This window comes from Sciurus carolinensis, chromosome 10 (genome assembly GCF_902686445.1).
Source record: "Sciurus carolinensis chromosome 10, mSciCar1.2, whole genome shotgun sequence".
NCBI classification, from domain to species: Eukaryota; Metazoa; Chordata; class Mammalia; order Rodentia; family Sciuridae; genus Sciurus; species Sciurus carolinensis.
In genome coordinates, this window is record NC_062222.1 from 109,098,009 (window position 1) to 109,119,701 (window position 21,693).

At 40.2% G+C, this 21,693-nt stretch overlaps 1 protein-coding gene across 1 annotated transcript in view; it reads right to left on the reverse strand.

Annotated features, from left to right (window-relative positions):
* The window catches only part of Wdr19 (WD repeat domain 19), a 76,124-nt gene that overhangs the window by 7,849 nt on the left and 46,582 nt on the right, over positions 1 to 21,693 (reverse strand). Inside the window, 13 exon segments of the mRNA XM_047566150.1 lie at positions 465 to 588; positions 2,204 to 2,354; positions 3,794 to 3,875; positions 6,672 to 6,796; positions 8,276 to 8,372; positions 9,926 to 10,003; positions 14,104 to 14,172; positions 15,638 to 15,750; positions 18,068 to 18,192; positions 18,521 to 18,667; positions 19,866 to 19,949; positions 20,578 to 20,660; positions 20,741 to 20,881. Coding sequence (XP_047422106.1) covers positions 465 to 588; positions 2,204 to 2,354; positions 3,794 to 3,875; positions 6,672 to 6,796; positions 8,276 to 8,372; positions 9,926 to 10,003; positions 14,104 to 14,172; positions 15,638 to 15,750; positions 18,068 to 18,192; positions 18,521 to 18,667; positions 19,866 to 19,949; positions 20,578 to 20,660; positions 20,741 to 20,881 — 1,419 coding nt within the window.

The window sequence follows — 21,693 nt, forward strand, 5'->3', positions numbered from 1 at the left end:
CTTGCCTAGCATGTGTGAGGCACTGGGTTTGATTCTCAGCACCACATAAAAATAAATAAATAAAGGTTAAAAAAAAAAAAAGCACCATTATTAAAAAAACAACAACAAAACAAAATCCTACTACTTATGAAATAAACTGTAGCATGCCAGGTATTGTCCTAAGACCTTGTGAGGACATGTGATCTCATCAGTTTAGTTGATCTCAGTAGGAAGGTCTTACTACAGATGCACTTAAGTGGCAGGAGAATGATTTGCGCCCACAGCCATCTGATCCTCATTTCCTGCTGCCCTGCAGTGCCTGCTGGACAGTGCCCTAGCTTACATATGCTTTGAACATTGCTGACCATGAGATCGTATGCTAAGTGTTGCAGGAAAATAGAGGGATAGGATTGTTTCAGAAATGAAGAAAATGCAGAAATACAGCAAGTATTCAAATGAAAAGGAAATTCTTATAAGGAACTTACTGTTGCAATGCAATAGGGGATGTTGTTTTTACATCCGGGACAGAGGAGTTCACACTCTGGGAGAAGAAATTCACAGTATGGACATGGGGTCGTGGCCTCTTCTGTCTCAGATGTATCAGGTCTCCTGTGAGGAACCATCACATGCATTTAGAAACACATTTCATGGAACATGGATAGCAGAAAGCATACTTGGAAAGGACCATGTAGCTACTGGCTTCTTCTTAGGCAGACTCTGAGATTTGAGATGTTTCCCAGCTTCCTGTCCCCCTTGATCCAGCTGCAGGGAAGAGGCAGAGAACCTAGGATCACCCAGCTTCAGGAGTTGGAGTTCACAGCACTTAAATGGTGGAAAACAAAGGTAGGTCTTGCTGTGTCTCTGGAGTGTTGAGGTTGGTATTTTCCTTCTCTTTCCTTTTAGTGTAGTGCAAGGGTTTTGTAAAGGCTATCCAGCACTGTTCCAACAGATTTCAGGTGACAACAGGGGAGTTCTAGTTTTGTGCTGTCCAACAGTGTGGCCACCAGCCACGTGTAGCTTTTGAACACTTGATATATGTGAGGAACTAAGTTTCAAAGTTTATTTCCATTTTAATTAATCTAAATTCAAAGAGCCATATGTGGTAGTCGGTGCCATTTTAGACCACACAGCTGTAGACCACCCGTTCTTGAAGAGAGAATGCCATCTCCTCTGAGCCAGGGCCTTGGCCAGCCTGTTCTAAGCCGTCCTCCATTTTGCAGTTCTACCCTTCCATGCTTCCAGGTGTACTGGTCAGATTGATTTGGTGTGAAGCCATTAAATTTGTTAGCTTTTGGAAAAGGGTGTTCGGGTAGTCCTACCCAGTTTAAAAGTTTTCTGCCATGAGGATGGTCCCAGGGCCAGCTGAAACTTGTGTTACTGGCTTCCATTTTCCTTGGCTGAGGCCTAGGTCACGTTTCCAGTATAGCTGGTTCCCTGGTCACTCTGTGACTAACAGGTATCCTAAGTGCCATCACTACTCTGAACAAGTTGTTTAGAACTGCTACATGGTTGCGATTTTTCCTTTTTTAGATGCTATTGCTACTTTTCCTAGTTTTTCTCCAGAAAACCTCACTTCCTGAAGCGAGGATATGCCTTATGTACCTTTGGAAATGTACAGGATTTAGACTCTACTGGCAAAGGGCTGTTGAAACAATTTCTCACACTGAGATATCCACTATTTTTTTCATCTCTCTTGGACAGACACTCCTTACTGCTGACCTAGTAGCCATTCATTCTCTCCTTCTTTGGTAAGAGAATTTTGTTTCCACTCAGCAGTATGCTTTGTAGCTAGAGGTACTGTGTAGCAAAATACTGGCTAAGGAGGTGAACTGGAAGTCCTGAGTATGGTGCCTTCTCGAATAAAAAGGCAAAGGCCTTTCCTTTAATTCCCCCATTTCTTCCTTCCTTGAATGGGAATGTGATGTCTGTAGGTGTGGCAGCTATCTTGCAACCAAGAGGAGGAAACTTCCATCCTGTGGATAGCACAGCTGGATCTGTGCTTGGTGGTATTAGGACACAGTGGCACCAACCCATAATGCCTTCAGTATGAGTCACATTAATCCTGACTTGTTCAAGACATTGTTGGATTTTCTATGCTTTGTAGTTGAATATAATCTGTTACCTGCTATTCACTTTCTTATTGAGCCTGCGCATTAGTAGCTCCATTTTGAAAAATGCCTCTGGGAAATGGGATTAGAGAGTAGAAATGGCTGTCTCTGCCTACCTGACCATTGCCTCGATCTTCTTTTTGTATTTGGCATCTATTTTGTTGCGGTACTCAGGCCTCATCAGCATAGCGGCAAAGCTGAAGGCAGAGTTCTTCAGGCCTGCCCTGTGACACTCAATCACAGTAGATGTCAGGATGGGCACAATGTCTGCAATACAAATGGGACAGCAGAAAGCACATGCCTGTGTTCAGTGGCACTGGCGTGACTCCAACCCTGGTTGCTAGAAAAACAGAATCATACTTCTCCAAGCTTAGCTATTTCTGCAAAGACCCAGACATGATCTGCTTAATAAGGAAAGGGCACCACTGTGTAGTTAGGCTAACTGCTCTTCAAATGTCTTTCCCTTGATTTAACGTGTTGCTCTGTGACACCGGGACCCATATCCCTGGAGGTGACATGGGCGTGAGGCTCCTTCCACACCTGAGATTTTTGTGTCTGACAGGATTGCTGATAAATGGGTCTGGGAAATTAATAACTTTATGCACTAATCTTCCTGCAGGCACCTAATTCTTCCTTCAGAATAGATAACCAGAATTACTGACTCAAAAGAACATGACCTTTTAAAAATGACTCACTACTAATGGACAAATTGCTTCCTAGAAAGGCCACATCAGCTTCCACTCCCATCAGCATTCGTGAGAGGGTTTGTTCTGTCCCACCCTTTGCCAAATGGTATTAAGTCCTTTTCTGTAACGAAAATACATTTAGAGAGCAGGGATGGGTGAAATTATGACCCATAGGCCAAATCTGACTCTTTGACTTTATGACTCATGAACTAAGAATGGTTTCTACATTTTAAATGGTTGAAAAAAGATCAAAAGAATAATAATATTTTGTGGCATGTTAAAATTATATAAGATTCCAATTTCTGTGTCCAAAAAATAGTTCTGTTGGAAACTAACCCCACTTGTTCATGTATGTATTATTTAAAAGCAAAAATGGCAGAATCAAAGTTGTGAGAGGCAGAGGCCCACAAAACCTGAAACATTTAACATGTGATCCTTTATGGAAAAAAATGGGCTGACATCTGTCATATTATGGTACAAAGTCTTATCCACTTAAGAATATTATCATGACATGTCCTTTAGAATAACAGAACCTTTTTCAGAGAACATGTCCTACTGTGGTTGAGAACACAGAATCAGACTTTTTAACTGACAGTGTGATCTTGAGCAGACAGATGTTACTCTTCACTTCCTTCGCTCCAGTTTGCTTATCTCTAAAATATGGAGAATAGCAATAGTCCCCACGTGTGCAGAAGAGTAGCCACATGCATAGGTTTGAGACTTTATCCTTAGACTAGACCTGTTTGACTGGTTGGCCCTTGGCTTGCAACTGGGAACTTGGATTTGGGGAGAGTTCCCACCATGTCCAGAACTGATGAGTGGCTCAATATGCCTAAAAATCTTTGTCCAAACAATGTGGTTTATGCTGGATATTTTCTTCCCGGGGGCCAGAAAATTTGGCACCTGCCAGGCAGGGGTTACTTATGTGACCAGCTGCCAATAAAACACTGGCTGGCTGAGTCCATGAGTCTAGATCTCAAACTGCAGGAGGGTAATGAGCTCTTTTCACGCAGTACTTACGTGATGGAAATTTGCTAATGTTGTTGGCCACCCGAATAAGCATGCGTGCCCCTTTCATGTGATCTCCATTTTTCACGTGAATCTGAAATAAATGACATACGTTATTCTTCTTATAGGCTTACATTAACCCAAATTCATGCTTTGTTCCCCAATTTTTTTTTTTTGGTTTTGTTTTGGTACCAGGGATACCAAACCCCGTTTTGAACCCAGGGGCACTTAACCACTGAGCCACATTCCCAGCCCCTTTTTAATATTTTATTTAGAGACAGGGTCTTGCTGAGTTGCTTAGCACCTCTCTAAGTTGCTGAGGCTGGCTTTGAACCCATAGTCCTCCTGCCTCAGCCTCCTGAGCTGCTGGGATTACAGGCATGTGCCACCGTGCCCAGCCCAAACAACTTCTTGATTGCGGCCCAGAACGGGGCCATCATAAGATCCTTGCAGCCTCTCCTGGCTGATACCACTGGTGAGTTCTCCCTTACATCTCCTTCAACAGCTGCTGCCTGCCACCATGACCTCAGGCCTCACCTGTTCTGTGTTCTGCATTTTAATCTGCCCTAGACCACTGGACATGAATTCAAATCCCTGGTCCATCTCTTACTGGCCATTAACAGAGGACTAGTAATATCAACTTTGCCAAGTTGGTGAGAGGAAGAGAGGGAAGGTAGAAGGAATTTGCTAAAGGTAGAGGGTGATGCTCATGGTGGGGAAAGGGCAATGGCAGGTAGAAGGCTCTGAGGTGGAGGGGTGTGGGTAAGATGAGGTGAAGCTGCAGAATTGGCAAACCAGGCCACAAAGTCACCACAGTCACCCGGTGGTGAGGTGAGGGGACCCACAAAAGTGGGGCAGTGGGGGCGGAGAGAAGTGCAGCAGTCCCCTTCATCCATGGCTTTGCGTTCTACAGTTTTAGTTACCTGCAGTCCACCATGGTCCAAAAATATGAACATTTTGTCTACTCTTAAGAGACCACATTCACCTAATTTTTATTAGAGTATATTGCTAGAAAAATGTTCTGTTTTATTATGAGTTATTGTTAATCTCTTATCAGACGCCAGGGAAGCCCTTGCTGCTTATCCTCCTCCACCTTCTGTTGACTCCAGGCCTTAGCACTGCCTGGCTCAGCCACCCACACTGACGGTCCTAGGCCACCATTAAGCCACACTCCCTGTCCCGGCTCTGAGGAGAAAGCAGCTCCAAAGTCAAGTCCAGATTTCCCCTGAAATGTGTATGGATGAATCAGTCCTGTGTGTTAAAGATACCTGTGACATTTTTGCATCAATTCCTTCTCCCTTCAGAGGGTTTGGTGATTTCCTTTAGACACCACAAGCAGTCCAAAATCTTAGAAAGCCTTGGATATGCTTGGTGAGCGATTAGAGCTGAGGGGAAGTCACAAGGATGCTCTCCATGAGAAAGAAGGACAATGTCTAGTTGAAATGGAAGCCATGGGTCAGTCCTTGGGGCCAGAGGAGAAGAAAAGGACCCAAGAAGCATCCCATGGCTTATGGTGGTGGACAGCCTGGAGGAGGAATCCCTTCCTATTTTTTTGCACCTCAGCTCCCTCCGACTCATTTCTAGCCTCCCTCCGCTCCTGAGGTTCCATTTTGCTGTATCTGTGTTCCCAGGACACTAGCGTCACCTCTCATGTTGGCTGCTGAGAAAAACCTCTCTCTCTTCAGCACTTTCTCTAGGGAAGAAGGAGCCTGCTACTCTGAAGGGAAGTGGACTCCCTGGGGATGCATGTTGGCGTTTTAAATGCCTTTTCCTATTAATCAGCACCAAAGAGAGGTAGCCATTGGCCACATGTGGAATTTAAACTTTAAAATCACAGGAAAGTAAAAGTTGACTTTAGCAGTTAGACTAGCTACATTTCAAGTGCTCCACAGACAGGCTGGCAGCTGTTGTACTGGACAGCACAGGTATGGAACATTCTATCACCACAAGAAGTTCTACTGGACAGTGCTGACATAGCAATCAGGGTTTAAATCTTTGGTAATGTGATCGCTATATACTAAGTACCTTCAAGGTTACATGAGCTCCTGTGGACTGGCCAGAGAACCAATTTATCACTAATATACAAAAGTACTTTCATATAAGTGAAAATTTGGGAAAATACATAAGCTGGATTCTGTCTGTACCTTTACAGAGATATGAATGTATATGTCAACATGTCTATATGTCTATATATATATATGTATCTCCACATGGACACCCACACGCATGCAACATATAACACTGATGTATATTTATGAATAAGTATTTGAGATTTGCATAATCTATTTTGTTTCTATTGAAAACTGCTGATTAAAAAACAATGCACAACTGGAAACAAATATAATCCAATTTGGTAAAACATTTTAAAAAGTATGTACATGCATTTGAAGAAGTACAGAGGATATGCACAACATAATGTTAACACTTAATATCTGGGTGAAGGACTTCAGGCATGAATGATTGTTTCCATCATACTTTCTATATCCTCAAAATTGTCTTAAGGCATATTTTTTCTATGTAGATAAAAATGAAACAATATTAAAAACACTGGAATTTTGTAAAATCCACTAACTTAGAATTAATGAACTAACGACCACTGGATAAACAAAAATGTTTTAAGCAAATTTGTTTTTAGGCACAGCTAATATATCTATATACTTCCAAATTAAAACAATATAGAGAGGCGCACATGGCAAAGCCTGATCCTTTCTCCCCTCCCTGCCGCTTGGGCTTTGGTACCATGTGACCCCTGCAACTTTAGCAAACCGTTTCTACCAGTCTCCTCAGTAAGCCCCTCATTGTTTTGCACTGCTATGCAATAGCTACGTTCTTTCTCTCTGCACACGAGGCAGTGTGTTGTGGCATTACTCTATCATTCCAAGGGCCTCACCTTCACCAGTATATAACTGTGCAGGATCATGAGGTTGGTGGCCATCTCAGAGGGAATTTTGATCTTCTGGGATTTAAGTTCTGCATACATACTGAAGAGAACATCATGTGCATTCCGATAGTTTCCTTGGAAAAAAGTGGAAAAATGACATTACTTCAAAGGATAAAATCTGAGGACTTTTATGGGCCCTCATTCTATAAGTGAAATCGCTGATTTTGTTTTTAGTAATATTTTAATCATTTCTTCCATACAGTCACTGAGCAATTTTTCCTATTTCATAGTACTAACATCCAGCCAGTCTCTTTGGAAAAAGATGGTGCTGCCCTTCCAGATGTTTCACTCTTCCTCAGCACAATCACCTGACCCCAAAGTCTACTAGGTCATTGAGATGCGAGTCCTTCAAATTCCACCTCCCTCCCTCGTGCCCACCATGCCTGTTGTGAGTGCTCCTCAACTTCCTCAGCCATAGTGACTCACCAGCATTCCTCCTGAGCTTCATTCAGATGTCACAGCCTTTCCAAACCTCACGCCTCACCAGAAGCCTAGCACCTCCCGGTCACACCCTTGCATAAAACTGCCCCCACCCTGTCATAGCCTTTTCCTGCTGCTGCAGCCTGCAGATGTGATAGCCTGGCTGTCCCTCTCCAGCCCACCCCCCTTCTCATCTACTGTCTCCTTTCAAACTCAGCTGGAGCTCTTGTTGGCAACTGTCACCACCCCAGCCTTTGGGATGCCCTGGCCCCCCTCTCCTTGAGTCTTTTTTTATCACATTTCTCTTTCTAGTCTAGCACTTGTCACCCTGAATAACAACTCTGAATTTACTTTTTGTCTTCCATCAAATTGTGCACCCTTGAGGGCAGAACTGTGGCCTGGTCCTACATCCTGAGCTCCTAGCACACATCTGACAGATAGTAGGTGCTAGGTCAACATCAGATGAATAAAGTAATGTGCTAGTTAATTACATATTTCCTAGAGTTGTGTTCCATATTGATGAGTATCTAAGAGAACCACCTTGCAAAAACTAGTGAAGAATTCTGATTTATTCAATAACTATTTACGAAGCATATAAGGGAACCATAGAACATTCTGGAATTTCCATAAGTAGTCCTGCAGATTACAAAGAGCCAGGTCCACCAGAATACAGCACAAATATCTTCCACCATCTGGTATCTCTTACATGGTCAAGGCCATGTAATGCTGTTTGTAGGAAGGGTTGTGGGCTGGGAAGGTCAGAGGAGTAGTCCAGAGTCAGGACTGTAAGGTGGCAAAGGACGGCTGCAAACAGTGCCCCACAGAGGAAGGCTCAGTCCAGTTACTCCATGTCCCTCTGCGATGGTTAATCATTTTTTCTCTGAAACCTAGAAATGGCTATTTCCTTAATCTTTTGGGTTCAAAACAAGCCCAGATTAGAATCTGGCAACTTTTTTCTGCCAGAAAAAGGGTTAGGGCTTGATTGTACCGTCTATTTGGGTAGAAAAAGAAATGTTAGGGACCTGGGGCAGGAGATGTGGCTCAGTGTGAGAGTATTGGCCTAACGTGTGAGGCCTGGGTTCAAATCCCAGCACCACAAAAGCCCAAACAGAAATGTATGTGTAGGGACTTACCAGCAGACTGCTCTTCTCTGGCGATTATGATGGCGGTCCGGGCAGCTTCTCGGTATTGCTTTAGAGCCATGTATAAGCGGAACAGGTACTTGGCATCCTGTCATAGAAACCATTAAAGAAACATCACTTTCTCCATCAGCTAAGAGGAAGAACACCTGTAATTCTGCACTTTAGTTAGAATCACATTCATCTGCCAGTAACTGAGAATTGATGTTGTTCTTAAAAACCCAGTAAAGGAATTTGTTCAGAGTTTCATATGTGCCCACTAGCACTCTAAGTACTTAAGGAATCATAACTCTGTTAAATCCTCCAGGAGAAATGATTATTATTCTAATTTCACAGATGAGATACTGACACAACAGGAGGGAGGAAGAGACGGGTCTGGACCACCATGGTCTGGATTCCGAGTCTGTGTGCCCAACCCTACTTCACAGAGGATCTTTCATGTACTTAGGGCAAAAATGCATTCTTACACAATATACCAGTTTTCCAAGATTAAAAAAAAAATTTAAAAGTCTATATAAATTCTCTGTTCTGTAACATTTTCTTTGGTCTTTGACCACTTTACTCCCAGCCTCATTTGAGACTTTCTTTTCTTTTCTTTCTTTTTCCTTTCTTTAATTTTTAAAATTTTTTTGGTATCAGGGATTGCACCCAGGGGCACTTAACCACTGAGCCATACCCCCAGACTGTTTTTTATTTTTTATTTTAAGACAGGGTCTCACTAAGTTGCTTCGGGCCTCACTAAGTTGCTGAGGCTGGCTTTGAACTTGTGATCCTCCTGCCTCAGCCTCCCGAGCTGCTGGGATTATAGGCCTGTGCCTGAGAGCATTTCACCATGTATGTGATGCTGCTTTCCAGCTGGGATTTGAACCCATACCTCACACGTTAGGCCAGTACTCTTATTGGAATAAGTGGACACAGTGGGAGGTGGTATGAATTGGGTCCAGGACCTGAGTCCTTTGGCAAGTCAATTTAGCCTCTCTGGGTCTCAGTGGCTTCATCTGCAAAATAAAGGAAATAGACTCAGGCATCTACCATCCTCTCCAGCTGTGAAAGTGTGTATTTCTCTTTGTATCTGACTTGCGTTCTTCCATGAGCAGCATTCCTTGAACATGAAAGTGAAGAGGAAGATCTGCTTCCTGGCATTCTGAAAAGCTTGCTAGACGGTCCTGGGAGAAGACCAGTTTCTGCAGAAACCTTCAGGCAGTCATGTATTTTGAAAAGACAACCTTTGCGATTAATTTCTACTTTCAAGTGGGTTATTTTTATGCTCAATATGATTTTTGTTAATGTCCATAATTTTTTTGAACTATGAGCAAAGCACACTGATTTTTAGGGACCAGTGGTCAGTGACAATGATTGTTTCATAATTCCTAGCTAAACAAAACTATAAATTTGAGAGAAGTCATGGGTAGTGGGGACTGTTTTCTGGAGGGATGCAGCAATTTCACAGGTAGAATGCTAACTTTAAAGAGTGAATATATGTAATATCCTAAAACACTCAGGGTCTGTCTAGATGATCTGCAGCTAATTTCAGAGTCAAATTTTCAAGCCCATGTTGCAAAAAAGCATGATAGGTGAAAGCTGGACGGAGTCAAGTAGAACCATGAGGAAGACATGAGCACCCCCAAAGCAGAGTCCACCTACCTTGGGCAGGCCATCACTCTCCCCCATCAGGTGGTCTATCAGCTGATTGGTCAGCAATTCATCTTTGGCCTGGCCAACCTGTTTTGTAAGGAAAAAAAAAACAAAAAAAAACCTCAGAAAGTCAGCATCTTAAACCTACAAGAGGGGAAAAAGACAAACTTTCACTGTGGATGTGGAATGAAAGAGTACATGAAAGTATCTATAGTAAAGTGCCTGAAACACAATATGGACTCAGGGTCTTTTTTCATTTGTTTATAGTCTTCAGTAAAAAATCTATCTTTAGAATTTGGAGAATATCGTGTTAATCGAGATAAGCCAATCCCAAAAAACCAGAGGCCAAATATTTTCTCTGATAAGTGGACGCTGATGCATAGCAGGGGTTGGGGGTAAGGGAAGAATGGAGGAACTTTGGATTTCGCAGAGGGTAATGAGGGGAGGGGAGGGAGGAAGGGGGTGAAAGATGGTGGAACAAGACAGACATCATTACCCTACATACATGTATGATTGCACAAATGGTGTGACCCTACATTGTCTATGACAGATAAATGAAAAGTTGTGCTCCATTTGTCAAAATGCATTCTGCTGTCATGTAAAATAGAACAAATAAAAAATAAAAAATAAACATCTATCCTTAGAAACTGTAACTTTTCTCAACTGCTGTTTCTTTTGTACAGAGATTATGCTTCTTAAGTTTCAATAAAAAACCTTAGGATCAGTGACTGCAATATCTTGCAAAAAGTATCTTATCTTGAGCACAAGAGCTGGGCCTTATACAGGTTGAGCTCTCTAATCAAAAAATCTGAACTCTGAAACTTTGAGGGACAACATGATACTCATAGAGTTTTGGATTTTGGAACATTTCAGATTTTGGTATGCTAATTAGTCTCTGCAAATATTCCCAAATCCAAAAGACTCTGAAATCAGAGTCTTATTCCAAACATGTTGGATAAAGGATATTCAGCTTGCACAACATCATTGTACTGAGTGCCTGCCCTTGCAGTGGCTCCCTGAGGACACCTCTGCAGGCGGCTTTGTGTAATGGAGTAGCCACAGATCCCAGAAGAGGGTAGGCAGCTGGAAACTTGGATGGGGTTCTGGCGAAGACCGTCGCTTACAGATCTCTTAGAAATCATCTCCATAAAGGTCAGAGTGAATCCACTCATGTGAGTGGTATCGATCAGGAAAACAATGTGTTACACTGGAAGACATGATGATATTAGTGACTTTAAAAGAAGAGGAAGGGAGAGACATCTCTTTTCCCTTTGTGTAAATAAGTGGAGGAAAGCCATGTGAGGATACAGTGCGAAGGTGGGCGTCCACGAGTCAGGAGGAGAGCCCTCACACAGGAATGAAATCACAGGCACCTCGATCTTGGACTCCCCAGGTTCTAGAACTATGAGGAATGAATTTCTGTTGTTTAAGCTCTCAGTCTACAGCAACCCAACCAGACTTAAGACATGAGCCTACTGATACAATGAAATAGAAAGTACACGTACCATCTAAGAAGTCATTTTTCAAAATATGTCAGATCTATGTCTGATCAAGTATCTAAATTTAACTACTACTTAGTAGGATATACAGGAAAATTATACCACAAGGATACACCATCTAAATCTAAATGTCAGAAATTCCTCAGGAAAAATTTCCCATTTTCTTAACAACTGGATGGCAGGGGCTAGGAGGTAGGGGTAGGAGATAGAGCAAAAGAAGGGAGGGGGAAGGAGATTAAAAGAGGATTAGGGTACATATAAACCAAACATAACACATGGACCTTGCTGGAGACAGATGTGAACTAACCGACTGTAAAAAAGCATTTATGTGAGAGTTAGGAAATTTGAGCCCTAACTGGGTATTTGACATTATCAAGAAATCATTGTTGGAGAAATTGGGATCCCAATACAGTGCTAGTGGGAATATAAAGTGGTGCAGCTGCTTTGGGAAACAGCTGTGCAGTTCATCAAAATGTTAAACAGTTTGCATATGGCCTAGTAATTCCACTTCTATGTAGTACATCCAAAAGAAAACACACGTCCACACAAAAAAATTGCACACAAATGTGACATCAGTATTATTTGTAATAGCACAAAAGTGGAAGCAATCCAAATCTCCAACTGATAAACATAAACAAAATGTGGTACAGTCATACCATCGAATGTCATTAAGCCATAAGAAGGTATGGAGTCCTGATACATACTACAACATGGATGAACCTTAAAATATTATGCTAAATGAAAGATTACACCAAGGATCACATTTTGCATGTATGATTCCATTTATATGAAATGTCTAGAATAGGCAAATCCACAGAAATTTAAAGTAGATTATAATATACACTACACATAATAAGTAAGATAGTGTGGTAGTGGTAAAAAGACAGATAACTAAAATAATGGAAGAGACTTATGAATCACAAAACAGATTTGGGCTGGGGATATAGCTCAATTGGTAAAGTGTTTGCCTTGCATGCATGAGGCCTTGGGTTCAATGCCCAGCACCATATATTTAAAAAAAAAAAAAAAAAAGACAGAAACCAGATTTATACATGTTGGTCATTTCATCTATGACAAACACTGTGTGGAAATTCAGTGGGGAAAGGATGGCATTTTGATAAGTGTGGTACTAGGTCAACTGGATAATCATATGCAAAAGAAAGTTTTCTGACCCCCCTACCTCATGCCATACACAAAATTAATTTGATAGGCATAGACCTAAATGAGAAAGCTAAAATGATCAAACTTGTACATTAAAACATAAGGAAGATATCTTCATGACCAAAGAGTGGGCAAAGTTTTCTTAAATTGAACTAACAAGCATTAACTACAAAAGATTGCCAAATTAGACTTTATCAAAACAAGAATTTCTGTTCATCAAGACACCACTAGAGAATTAAAATAAGCCACATCTTGAGAGTTTTACTCTTTGTGTGTGTGTGTGTGTGTGTGTATGATGAAAAGACTGATATGTAGGATATGTAATAAAATCCTGCAAATCAGTAAGGATAAATTGGTATAATTCAAAATTGGAAAAAAGACAGAAGAGCACTTCACAAGAGAGAATATTCAAATGGGCAATAAACATGAGAAGGTGTTCGATATCATCAATCATCAGTTATTAGAAAAATGAATGAAAGCCAGAATGAGATATCATTACACATCTATCAGGAGAGCTAAACTGAAATAGACCAATAAATGTTGGTAAAGATGAGGAGTGACTAAACATCTTACTAGGATGTAGACTAGAACAACCACCTTGAAAAAATAAATGCCTGGCAGTATCTACTATGGCTAAAAACATGTATACCCTATAAACTTTTAGTTCTCTTGGATGTATATCTAATAAAACTGAGTGCTTATGTTCACCATAAGGTATGAACCACTGAAGGCAGCAGCAGCTTTATTCATAATAAGCTCAAGCTAGAGATAACCCAAATGCCCATTAACAGTATAAGGAATAAATATATTGTGACATAGTCATATGGTAGAATATTACACAGCAGTGAATTAGAATGGCCCATTGCTACCTGCAATAAGAGACACATTCCCCTACATAACACTGACTCAAAGAAACTGGACGGAAAAGGGTACACGTGCTGGTTCCATTTGTATGAAGTTCACCGACAGGTAAAACTACTCTCTAAGAGCAGGAGTCAGGATTGCTAGCCTGGGTGGGGGTGCTGACTGGGAGGTGACATGAGGGAGCCTTTTGTAGAACTGGAAGATCTGTGAGGGTTACACAGGTATGCATGTATTAAAATATTGATCAAGTTGCATACTTAGGCTCTGTCAACTTCACTGTATGCAAGTTACAGCTAAAGAAAACCCACAGGTTCTTTCTTTATCTTTTGTGGTGCTGGGGATCAAATTCAGGGCCTCACACATGCTAGGCAAGCACTCTACCACTGAGCTACCTGTCCAGCCCAGGTTCTTATTTTTTAGACAAAGATTTGTATCCAGAATGGAAGTGATATGATAATGGAGATTTGCTTTAAAATAATCCAAGGAAAGAGGGCGGGGCATGAATAAAATAATATCGTCTGTGTGGGGGCAGCTGTCAAGTGTGGGAGTTTGCTATACTGTTTGGTCTACTTCTGTATATATTTGGAAATTCTTCAAAAAGTTTTTTTTTTTTTTTTTAAAAACACTGGCATTCTTGAAGGTTTCATGGTAGAGTTTACTTACAGTTTCAATTGCCATTTCTATTGCCACATTATCTTCTGAGCTTGGGCATTTCAGAAAGTGTTTCAGGGCCTAAAATGAGAAACGTACAGCAACTAAACATTTTTAGACTGAGCTCACAGCAGGAAAAACAAAATTTCCACACACAAAATAATTATAGTTTGTGAGAAAATCTTCATCTCAACGAGGGGCCTGCTGGGTCTTACATTTAAACTTCAAAGGCTGGGTCAAGTTTAAAAGAAATGGAAGGATCCAGTTAACCCTCTGAAAAATCTAATTCTGATTTCTGATGAAATGCAAATGCAAACTATACCCTCTTCTAGTAGGAAGAATTAGTGACTTGCATTCATTCTTTCAACAAATATTTACTGATAACCTATAACTTTGTATGCAGGGCTATGCTAGATCCTGCGAATACCAGGAAGGCCCTCCTGGTGTGTATGGCCTTCTTATGTTAGATACAATCTAACCGGGAAGATCTGTGAGATGTGGTAATAAAAGGAACCAATTATTTTAAGTCATAATTGCCTAATTCCTGAACATCAAACCCATAATAAAATTAAGAAGTTGAAAAGACCAGGTATAGCCATTTGGTACATAGATGCTCTGAGGAAGCAAAGATGGTTACGGATGGGGACAAACCAGGGGAAAGGCCCACAGGATGAACGGGTCTGGGTGGGTGGTGAAGAGGAGCCACGGTGAGCAGGGTTGTAAAGGGCTAGCTGTGAGAATCTAGTGTGATGCTTCCATGGAAACAGCTGGAACCAGACTGGGAGGCTCAGGCTGGCTGGTCGAATTCTGGAAATTCCTTTTGAGTGCCAGCTGAAGAGTTGGGCCTTTTTCTAACAGGGCAGAAACAGTAAATTGGTGGCCTGTAGGCTAAATTCATGCACACGTGTTTTCTTTGGCCTGTGAAGTATTATGCAAATATTTGAACCCATATTTTAAAACTGGGAGACCCAGACTTCCGTTTCTCTTGAAAATCATATGATCTGGCACGACTGGACTCAGACTCCTGAATGGCACTCACGTGCTGGAGGTGGGCAGCAGCTGTCCCCTTCCGACAAGGTACGTGCCAGCCAGCCTGACCCAGTCAGCACCCAGCTTCACCCACAGCTGAACTTAGCACGCCTCTTGTTTGAACCTGTCCCCCAGGCCTTAGGCAAAGCAAGGCCTATTTAGGGGAACGAAATGAAGGATGGAGTTTCAGGCAGAGAAACTAAAAACAGGGAAACAGGAAACTCAGGATCATCAGAAGCAAGGACATCTGGGCTCTGGGCTGATGCAGTTAGCATGAAAGGGACAGATGTGAGAGATTTTAGGAAGGCAGTGACAGGGTGTGGAGAAAGACGATTTCAAGGTTGAGTGGCTGTAGTTGCAGCTCAGTTCATGGTAAAGGGTACAATCCCCAGGGTCAAGGACAAAGGAAAAGGAGGACAGATTCCAAATCTGGGTGTTTGGAAACATACTGGCATTTTAACTATTTCCCATAATCATTCCTGTGGAGTCCAGGAATGTGTTCTTGGCAAATACTAACTCGTGAATATTGGCCACATAGCAAGAAGAATTTTCCAGCCTGAAAATGTCTCTTTTCTCCTTCAAAGTATAAGGCGATGCTTTGGTAGTCTTCGTTAGTCGTGTCTTCGGAACCTAAAACATAAGTTGATTGAGTAAAATACCTGAGCAGAACCTGTTTACCTTTTATTGCCAACCTAAAAAAAAAAAAAAGATCTAAGAAGACTGATGTTAAAATTGCAGACTAAAAACTTTTAATAGCCAGCATCCATGTTATTATTAGTATCTGTTTTCATCCTAAGACATTCATCAACATCACCCTGGATATTAACTCTGTTCCATCTTTGTTTCACTCTAAACAGGACTTGGGAGAGAAAATGAAGCTTTTATAAGAATCCAGGTTATGATTCATTATTAGCCTTTGATCTTTTGTCATTCTTAGAGTCTTGCAATCCCATTTCCTAAACGACAGGTACCAGGACCACTATGACCACAACCTCAATCTGCCTAAAGATTCAGAACAGAGGGCTGGGGATATAGCTCAGTTGGTAGAGTGCCTGCCTCGCAAGCACAAGGCCCTGGGTTCAATCCCCAGCACCGCAAAAAAAAAAAAAAAAAAAAAAAAGATTCAGAACAGAGTCCAAGTCAACCCAACACAGATGAGACCCACCTCCCTTTCCTGGCACTGCCTGGTTTGAGCAAGTCTCTGTGTGTGCCAGACAGCAGGGAAGTGGGTATTCAAAATGGCCAGTAGGTGGTAGTTACAGCCATTAATATTCTTCTCTTACTGTTTTCTTTTGGTTTAGGGCTTTTAAGTATATTAAGCACAAACAAGGATGAGCTCCACATCCCCTGTGGTTCCAACTCATTTTATACATTTCCCCTGGCGGCTCAGTGGGATCAAGTTCAACAACAGCTCTACAAGTCCAGCCCAAGGCAGATATGGAGTTTAGAAGAGAAAGGCGTAACTTGACACTGTACCCCATGAGACGATACTTATCTATCTATCTGTCTGTGAAAACTTAGATGATTTAGTGCAATGGTGATTTGTAAGTTAGGACAAACATCTGTCAAGTTGAACACTGGCAGTTCTAAAGTTGCTTTTATCTCTACTTCTTTTTTTCTCTTTAGCACTTTATTTTCTCCGATTATTTTAATGACTTCCCAACAAATGTTCTCTTGGAGATGGAGACAGAAATTTTCTCATGAGTCTTATCAATTCCTAGGGTCATTTTGTGAATTTTAAAAAAAGAAAATAACACAAAAGAGCAAATATTTTCTGATCCACCTATATGAGGTACCATGAATAGTCAAATTCATAAAGACAGAAAACAGAAAGTGCTTGCCAGGAGGGGAACGGGGAGAGAGTACATGGGTACAGAGTTTTAGAGTGGGCTGATGAAGAAGTTCTGCAAGTGGGTGGTGTTGACAATTGCACTGCAATGTGGATGTACTTAATGCTGGGAATTGAACCCGAGGCCTCACACATACAAGAGTGAAGGAGACAGGGACAGGGTGTGGAGAGAGAAGATTTCAGGTTGAGGTACTGCAGCTTGGTCAGCGGTAATGCACATGTGTGCTCAGTGTGCACAAGGCAAGTGCTCTACCAGTGAGTCACATCCCTGGTCCCAGAACTGGACAGTTTTAAATGGAAATTTTGTATTAGGTATATTTTTACCACAATGAAAAAAGGCTAAAGCAAGACAACAAATAAATTATATGTGGCTCATGAAACTAGGATCTAAAAGTTATTTCAGTAGTGTCTAGGAACAATGGAAAGCATGGCAAGAAAATATCACTCTTCATAAAAATAATCATATATACATTCATATATATTTTTTTCTTTCTTTCTTTTTTAAAACAGGGTTTCACCAAGTTGGTGAGGCTGGCCTTGAACTTATAGTCCTTCTGCTTCAGTCTCCTGAGTAGTTGGGACTACAGGCCTTCAGCGCCCAACTTGTGTAATCACATCCCAGGGACTGAACCCAGGGATGCTTCACCAGGGCGCTACATCCCCATCCCTTTTTTTTTTATCTTTTATTTTGAGACAGGGTCTCACTGAGTTGCTTAGGGCCTCACTAAGTTGCTGAGGCTGGCTTTGAACTTGTGATCCTCCTGTCTCAGCCTCCTGAGCCTCTGGGATTTCAGGAGTGCACCACCACACCTGGCAATAATCATATATTCTTAATTTGTAACTCAATTTTTTAAATTTATGAAAATACTTACATTTCTAAAATTATCCTGCATTTCTTATCATTTCATAGCGAAATCAAATTTACCTCTACTAGTTGATAAATAGCAAGATGTGGGAAATATGGTCTTTGTTGAACGGTGCAAAAACCTTCATTTTTTAAAATAGTCCTTTTTATAATACCACCTCACCTTTAAGTTGTAGGAATCTTGCTAGATTTCAAGACTCCTTTAGAGAATGTAGGGAAACAATGATATTTACCAATAATGTCTGCATAGATTTCCATTTTGTTGTGTTGCTGAGCCAGGGTAAAAGCTTCATTGTTACATTTGGACATGACAAGAAACTGGATGGCAGACCCATAGTCACCAAGTTGTAGAAAAAACCTAAAATAAAGTACTTTAATTAGCTTGACTCTCATATAAAATAAATCTGTGAGTTACAAAATAAAATCTTTTTCAATCTATTTTCTACTTAAAAATAGAAATTTATTACATAAACTGTAGTCCTATAGTATATGCTTACTCTAGACAATCAAACGCTCATATGCTGACCACAACAAACAGCCTTTGGATTTAAATACCTAGACCTGATTTTAAAAAATCAAAAAGAATAAACATTCCTTTTTGAATTTATGCATTTGATGAGGGGAGGCGGGACCCTTCTTTTAAAGTTAGTTTTTGGAAGTCCAAAAATGTTAATGTACTGAGCTACCTGGCTACCATCTTGGCCCCGTCCAGAGACTGGGTCTCTCTGACGATGCTGACGGCCTTCTCAGGATTGTTGAGGTGATCCAGATAGATGCGGATCACACTGTTCCACTGCTTTGCATTCTCATAAGCCAGGACAGCTTCTTTGTATCTGTAAGAAATAGTTAGTTGAGATTAACTTTCCCAACGCTGCCAGTTTAGGAGGGAAATGTCAGTAAATGTTCAGGTCACTTTCCAATGTGTTGACAGTAGTTGCTTGTTTTTCTTGAACTTCCTTTTCTTTCATCAGAAAAAATATAGCAGGAATTCTCCTACTAAAATATGTTCTTTTTAAGGGGTTGATAAACTAAGAGTAAAAGGCCAACATTGAATTCTATTTTCTCAATGGAATCAAAGTTATAGAATTTCTTTATATGTTATTGGTTTTTCCTTTTTGAGTTGGAATATTATAACAGCAATATAGGATTATTTATAAAACAGAAAACTGAATTTTTCAGTTACATATGCTTAACAAAGATATAAAGTCTTTGTGTTGACCTCTAGATGGCGCTCAGGACTTCTTTTTGGCTTGGACTAATTCTCTGGTTCTTTCCATTTCAACAAGACTATTAGTTATCTCTAGTTCCTAAGGTTACTTTTCTATAAGTGAGGGGTATCACTAACATTTAAAAGTCTCTTAATAGATTCTTCCAAAGTGAAAATTATACTTTCATCACTCATATAAAATAAATGTGTTTTCATCATTAGTTTAAAATACATTTTCCAAATATGGTGGCATGCTTTTGTTACTATTCATGAGATGAAAATTCTTCAAGTTTACACAAATGCAATTTCATAGTTGTATTTATTCCTCTGAGACTTGCCTTCTTGTCTTGAGCCTCTTTTCTAATATTAGTGTTTTTGAGTTTCTTACACTATGTTAAAGCTGGAGAAGATCTTGGCATACTTAATATTAATTATTCACTTCTATCTTTTCATACTGTTTTATGGTTTAAACAGTGCAGCCATGTGTGTGGAATTCATGGTTCTTTACTTTTATTTCCTTCTATCTCTTAAGTTATCCTCCTTAATAAAATGACCACTTAGTTCCATTTTTATGCCTCATTAGGTCAAATTTCAACTTCCTCCATTTAACCCTCAAATAAAAAGATAGCATAGTCTATATCTGAATACATAAAGGAAGGTATGAGGTATGAGATACAGGAAGACGTTGAAGACTGTCATTTTGGACCAGCAAAGGTTATATATAAAGGATATTTTCCATCTTTTTTAGAGCATTGTAAATGTTAATGATTAACTTATCAAACTTACTTCTTTAGGGTTGTATAAATTTAAGAAATTATACATACCTTCCATCTGCTTCTTTAGCTTTGGCATACTGCAAGTGAATCTTAGGAGAGGAAACATGAGGCAGAAGCTCGCCAACTTTTGCCCTAGATAGGTAGACACAAGGAATGATATCAGTACTGTGTTCCCTCCTCAAGTAGCTGGATATAAACAAATGCTAGTTTTTAGGATTCAAAAAACAACTATCTGCTGGGCATAGTGGCATATACCTGTAATACCAGTCAATTGGAAGGCTGTGACAGGAGGCTCGCAAAGTTCAAGGCCAGCTTGGGTTTATAAAAAGGGTTGGGGTATAATGCAGTGGTAGAACACCCCTGCCCCTGGGTTTAATAGTTGGTGTGAAAAACAAAACCAAAATATCCAGAACTTTTCAAAAATCTTGGCTGCAATAGGTAAAAGTAAACTTAATTGCTTTTCCTCCTGATAGTTCCCTAGGTGGGAAGATAAAGGTTAGTTCATTAACTCTCTTGGGTTTTGTTTGTTTTTTCCTAGTAATTTTTCTAATTAGGGATATCCTCATATCAAATTAGCAGAAAGTGTTGTTCTTAGGAAAAGACTATTCATGTGAACTTATCTAAGTAGTAAAAACAAGATGGCAGGCGCAGTTGGATTAACAGAGTGGACAGGTAGGAAGACTGGCAAGGAAAAAAGTGGGGAAATCCCAACACATTAATTTCCAAACCTGCTTGGAAATCAAAAATCACCAGCCCTTACCAGTTCTTACAGCGGATGTAAACAGAGGCTGCTTTGTCATAGTACAGGCCTTTTTCATACAGTTGGGCTGCTTCTGAAAATTGCTAAAATAATACAGGATCATTAAGATACTAAATTTGTTATGTGTAAGAACCACGTGACATTTGTGCAGAGAAAAGAATACCTTCATATTCTCCAATATGGTTCCACAGTCTCTTTTAAGAACCCTGCTGGGGTGCTTGAGGGCTTGGTTAACCCCTCTGCGTATGTCTCCCATTCTTATGGACATCTGGGCCACCCCGGCCAGGCACACTTCATCATGCTCCTGCAACGATGAGGCAAAGACTAACAAGTCAGATCCTATTTTATCTAAAGCAGCATGTATAGTAGAACTTTCTGTGATGCTAGAAGTCTGTGTCTGCCCTGTTCAACATGGTAGCCAATAGTGGCTCCTGGGCATGTGAAATGTGGCTAGTATGAAAGAGGAACTGAATTTTCAATTTTATTTAGATTAAATAATTAATTCAACAGCTACATGTGGCTAGTGGTTAATGTACTTGATAGAGCACATAAAGAATGATGTAAAGCAGAAGTAGTCAAAGAAAATATAAAAAACCCAAGAGATAAATTAGCAAAGGATAAGATCAGGCAATTAGTAAAAAATACAACTGGTTAATAAACAAATAAAAACATGCTCAACTTCACTCAGTCAAATACATATAAAATAAAAATTTATATATATATATATATGCATATATATATATATATGCTTGTTAAATTGAGTAAATGGTTCATTAATGTTGAGAATATGGGGAAATGGACACTCTCATACATGAACAATATGTTTGTGAATTACTATAATTTCTTTTGGAGAGCAATTTAGCAATATCAAAAATTAAAAGAACATTTTATGGCCTAGAAATTTTACTTGCAAGAATATATCCTTCATTAAAAAAAAAAAAGAAATACCATTTTTGGTAGCTAAAAAATATGTACCGGGTGGGATATTCATTGCAGTGTTTGTAGTATTTTTGAAAACAGGGAAAGAAAACCCTATTTAGTATGGAGTAGATGAAAATATTATGGTACACCCAAGCAATGGAACATAGGCTCTCTTAAAGAATAAACAAACTCATA